General features: G+C 36.2%; 1 protein-coding gene and 1 pseudogene across 1 annotated transcript; both read left to right on the top strand.

Annotated features, from left to right (window-relative positions):
- LOC122310640 (2-hydroxyisoflavanone dehydratase-like) lies at window positions 1–3,652 on the top strand. Its single transcript, XM_043124721.1, has 2 exons — window positions 1–1,332; window positions 2,502–3,652. The coding sequence occupies exon 1, from the start codon at window positions 331–333 to the stop codon at window positions 1,249–1,251; it is 921 nt and encodes a 306-aa protein (XP_042980655.1). The 5' UTR covers window positions 1–330; the 3' UTR covers window positions 1,252–1,332; window positions 2,502–3,652.
- On the top strand, window positions 2,542–3,652 carry LOC122310641 (annotated as a pseudogene).
- Window positions 3,653–5,751: the final 2,099 nt, after the last annotated feature.

Below are 5,751 nucleotides of genomic sequence, written 5' to 3'. Positions count from 1 at the left end.
CTGCAATCACTAATTCATCCGTCGAATTACTGAAAGTGAGTCCATAAAGTCTTGTGTTATTTTGAGATATTAACATCCTTTTCTGTTCCAGTGTTTTCCAGAGCTGGTCTTTTAAGGGCCACGACCTGCTGTATTGACCGACTCTCTTCCAGTCTTGTAGGCGCGCAGCTCCCCCACCCCGTCTACGCTTTATTTCATTAATTCTTGAAGAATGCTTTTACTCTTTTCTCCTTTTTCCTTCCTCTGTTAAATTCCATCTCAGTATCTCTAATAACTTCCAAACTCGCCAGACTCGTAGCCCTCTCTCTCTCTGAATACGCAGACGCGTCAATGGATTCAAGCACCAACGAAGTAACCCACGAATTCCCACCCTACTTCAAAGTATACAAAGATGGCCGCGTAGAGAGGTTGGGAAGGTTCGCAGGCACCGACCGTGCTCCCACCGGCCTAGACCCCAAAACCCAGGTCCAATCCAAGGACGTCGTTGTATGCTCCAACACCGGCGTATCGGCCAGGATCTTCCTCCCCAAACTCAACGGCCCAGATCAAAAGCTTCCGCTCGTCGTTCACTACCACGGCGGAGCCTTCTGCATTGGATCGCCTTGCAACCGGACCTTCCATAATTTTCTTGTAAATCTCGCCTCCGAGGCCAATGCCGTTATTATCTCCGTTGACTACAGGCTGGCCCCGGAGCATCTTCTTCCGATTGCACATGAAGACTCGTGGGCTGCGCTGCAGTGGATTGCCAACCACTCAGAGGGGCAAGGACCCGAGCCGTGGCTGAACGAGCATGCGGATTTCGGACGGGTCTTCCTTGCGGGTGAGAGCGCCGGAGCCAACATAGCCCAGTACGTGGCAGTGCAAGCCGGCGCCACCGGATTGGCTGGTCCCAACATCGTTGGGACACTCATACTGCACCCATATTTCGGAAGTAAAAACAGCGACGACAAAATGTACAAATACATGTGCCCAACGAGCACGGGTTTTGAAGATCCGTTGTTGTACCCGGAGGTCGATCCGAATCTGGGACGTATGGCCGGTGGGAGGGTGTTGGTTTGTGTGGCTGAGAAGGATAGGTTAAAGGATAGAGGGTTGGGTTATTGCGAAACGTTGAGGCAGAGTAGTTGGGCTGGGACGGTGGAATTATACGAGACAGAAGGAGAGGGGCATGGCTTTTTCCTGCTGAATCCGACTAGCGACAAGGTGGAGCCCCTGGTGAAAGTTCTGGTTGATTTCATTAAGCATCATTGACTTCTTTTGGCTTCCCATTACTTCGGTGCGTGGTTCTGGTCACGGGTGAGCTACGGCTGGCATGAAAGATAATAAATTTGGGTAGTTTGCTGTTTCCTACGCATTTATGTTATTGGTACTCTTTGTTTTATCCTAAGAAATTGCTCGTTAAAAGACACAGATCTATAGGAGTACTATTTTCGATCTGAAAATATTATTCATATTGTAACAGTATATCGTTGTTGCGTAGACATTTCCATTGGCCAACCGGAAATCGCTCCGGCGATTTCCTTGGGCAAATGAGGAAAATGACTACCCATTTTCCTTAGGCAAATATATCTTCTTCTTTTTTTTTTTTTTAAGTATTTGGGTTCGTTTATTTTTAACTATTATTTTTTTAAAAGTCTTTTTTCTACTTTTTATAATTAAAAAAAAAAGCACAAAAAAATGTTTTTTAAGAAAATAAAAAGACAAAATACTTTAACATTGTCGTACAAAACTTAATATATAATTAAGAAAACGTCCAAGATCCCTCGCTTAGAGCACCTAACTAAATGCCATTGTATCTAAAAATTTTGGGCTCTATATTAGTGAAGTAAGAGTTTCACATTTGAGGTACAGTAAATCAAAACTTTTCTCCATCTTTGGCTAGACATTATTCATGGCCAAAAAATATAGTTTATTCCAAAATATTACTATCTCCAATTATTAATTAATATTATCAATAATAATATTAATTAAGTGAATTTGTGCATGGTTATTAATATTATTATCTCTAATTATTAATTAACATCTGATTAATGTAATTGCAAGATATGAAAAAAAGATTTAAAAATATTATTATTATAAAAATAATATTATATTACTATTTCAGTTAATATATGCATATTCCATATGGACTGGTGAGGGAATGGGTGACGGAAATGGGAGGAGGGGAGAGGGACGAGTTGGGGGAAGAAAAGAGAGTAAAAAAAAGTGTAACATTGCATCTTGTTAGTGAATCGCATCAATATATGACATCCCTTTATGAGATTTATTTGTATTTCTGGCAACTCCCTTGTATGTAACACTCAATAATAGCAGTTGAAATAAATATTTAGAAAATATATTAGAATCCGAAGATATCACAAACTTGAATACATAATTTATAGAAGCTCTACACTCACTATTTCATTTCATTAATTCTTGTAGAACGCTTTTACTCTTTTCTCCTTTTTCCTTCCTCTTTTAAATTCCATCTCAGTATCTCTAATAACTTCCAAACTCGCCAGACTCGTAGCCCTCTCTCTCTCTGAATACGCAGACGCGTCAATGGATTCAAGCACCAACGAAGTAACCCACGAATTCCCACCCTACTTCAAAGTATAAAAAGATGGCCGCGTAGAGAGGTTGGGAAGGTTCGGAGTCACCGACCGTGCTTCCCCCGGCCAAGACCCCAAAACCCAGGTCCAATCCAAGGACGTCGTTGTATGCTCCGACACCGGCGTATCAGCCAGGATCTTTCTCCCCAAACTCAACGGCCCAGATCAAAAGCTTCCGCTCGTCGTTCACTACCACGGCGGAGGCTTCTGGAATGGATCGCCTTGCAAGCGGACCTACCATAATTTTCTTGTAAATCTCGCCTCCGAGGCCAATGCCGTTACTATCTCCGTTGACTACAGGCTCGCTCCAGAGAACCCACTACCAATCGCATACGATGACTTGTCGGCTGCGCTGCAGTGGATCGCTGCTCATTCAAACAATCAAGGACCCGAACCCTTGCTGAACGAGTATGCGGATTTCGGGCGGGTTTTCTTGACTGGTGAGAGTGCAGGAGCCAACATCAGCCACCATGTGGCTGTCCGAGCTGGTGTCACCAGATTGGCTGGTCTGAAAATCATCGGGATGCTCATGGTGCACCCGTTCTTTGTAGGCAAAGATCGTGATGAAATGTACAAGTTTCTGTCCTCCACAAGTTCGGGGTGTAGTGACGACCCGAAACTGAACCCGGCCGTAGATCCAGATCTGTCGAAGATGGGGTGCGCCAAGGTCCTGGTGTGCGTGGCAGAGAAAGACTCGCTGAAAGATAGGGGTGTGACCTACTCGGAGACTTTAAAAAAGAGTGGTTGGGGTGGAGGTGTGGAATTGATAGAAAGTAAAGGGGAGGACCATTGCTTTCACTTGTTCAATGCTGAGAGTGAACAAGCTGCGCAATTGATGAAAAAGTTCGTTGATTTTGTTGCAGGGGAGTAGTCGTAGTGGTAGGGTGTTGGGAAGGAGATGATAAATCCAAGAATAAAAGTTTTTTCTTCTGCCTGCTATCTACTCATGTTCTGGTTTTGTTACTAAGTACAGTACCAAAATGGTTTCTTCCTTCCAGTATTATTCCAGCAAATGGCCTGTATTCTTGATGGTCATCAAATTAAGCAAAAATTTTGCAACATTGTTCATGAGCCATTATCTAAAGAATTAGTTGAAATCTTTTTTAATCAAATGATCATTTATAAAAAGAAATAAAGTAATACTATACATTATATTCTTATCATACTTTTAATAAGATTTGACACATTCATCAATATGAAATGATAAAAAAGTATTCAATAAATGATAATTTAATTATGATAAATGTGATATATCTTATTCAGTGAGATAAAAATAGAATGACAGTGCGGAGTATAATCATCATGAAAAGTGGCTTCTTCGTAATCTTTTATAGCCGACTCAATTTTTTTCAAAAGAGTAATGCTACATACAGTCATGGAATTGTAAACGTCGTGCAATCGCTTTGAAAAAGAGTGAGATTCATGATTAAAAAGTTAGTTTTTTTTTTTATGTGGGTCTCATATTAATTTATTTTTTTCAAAACGATTGCACGCTGCTTACACAATTACGACTGCAAATATCATTTCCCTTTTCAAAAAGACTAAACAAAGCTAGTAGGCATGTAAAGAATACGAAACTTATATGTCGAAGAATAATAATATATATAAATCTCGCAATCTATTCGGATTTCGAATTCCATTTCATAACAGTGATAATAAATATGTAATATTTTATATAGTAGAATGAAAATAAAATTAAAATACGAAGTATAATATCACTCTTTGATATAACATTCCGTTTGAACAAAACAAAAAGGAAATGGTTATGCTTATTGATTTATTTTCGACTCTTACCATTTGTGTGTTGTGTCGGGAAATGTAGCCCAGTCATTTTATAATTAGGAATAAATAAACAAATATAGGAGGCTCACATCGTTTTACGTCGAGATTCATTTTTTATTTATTATATTAAATTCTGTAACATCTACGTAAGAAATTTATCTCATCTAGACATAACTAAACAGCATTTGAGAAGAATGATCATAAAATAAAATAAAATAAAAATCAGAGAAATGTTCATGCTCAAAACTGTCACCACCATGTCAATAGAGAAAGTTGTAGACATATTTGGGTCAAATTATTGTTTATTGAGTTTTAGGAAAATAATTGCAATAATTTATTTTTTAAATCATGTTGTATATCATAGTCTTCAAAAGTGGATGAGAAAATTTTAAAAATTAATTAACTATAACTTTTAAATATTATTTTAAAATTCCTTGTTGTAAAAAAATTTATAGTTTTTGAAATTTTTAATTTTTATTAAGATATAGATAGCTCATTTTATAATTAGTAATAAATTATAAAAGTTGTTTAGAACATTGGGTATAGGTGGTATGGTTTGGTAAGTGAGAATTTTGATATGAAAATTTTGATTTGTAAGATAAATGATTAAAATATTATATTTTAATATTATTATTTTTTTGAGATTTTAAAAAGTTAAGAAAAAATTAAATTATTTATTATATTTTGTATGAAAATTTAAAAAAATTATAATGATGAAATGAAAATTTTGAATTAAAATGAAAATTCTTGATAGCTAAAAAGAATAGCTCTCATAAAAAATCCTCACCTTTTTGTGTTAGGCCGGCACCTCGTCCATTGCTCTCAATTATCGTTGAGAGTTGCCATTAGTTATATGAGTTTTGCTATATATAAATACAGTCGTGCACTAATCTATATATCAATATTGATGTAATTGGTCAAAAAATAGATTTTATTGAAAACAGTATTGATTTAAATTTTAAGTATGAATAAATCAGTATTGGTACACAGATTAGTACGCGACTGTGTTTGTATATAGCAAAACTCTAGTTATATATAGTTATTTATATATAATGTATTTTTATTTATATAAATTTTTTAACATTTAAATATATTTTTTAAAATATTTATATCTTTAATTACGAAATAAAAAAAATTAAAATATATATATGAGCTCCAACGGGAGCTGGGAGGTGACAGTATCATTTTCTTTTCATATTTTTTTGGCAAATATTAGGGATTCTGTTGGAGGATTTCATTAAAGCATCGTGCAGAATTTTGTTTTTTCAAAATTTTTTTTTATGTTGTGATTAAGAAAATATTGTTTAATAATATTATGAATTTTATTCTTTTTTTTACAAATATTAAAAAGTGTTAAATAATGATATAAAAAACACTT

This window comes from Carya illinoinensis, chromosome 5 (genome assembly GCF_018687715.1).
Source record: "Carya illinoinensis cultivar Pawnee chromosome 5, C.illinoinensisPawnee_v1, whole genome shotgun sequence".
NCBI classification, from domain to species: domain Eukaryota; kingdom Viridiplantae; phylum Streptophyta; class Magnoliopsida; order Fagales; family Juglandaceae; genus Carya; species Carya illinoinensis.
This window is presented reverse-complemented; position numbering and strand designations above follow the sequence as displayed.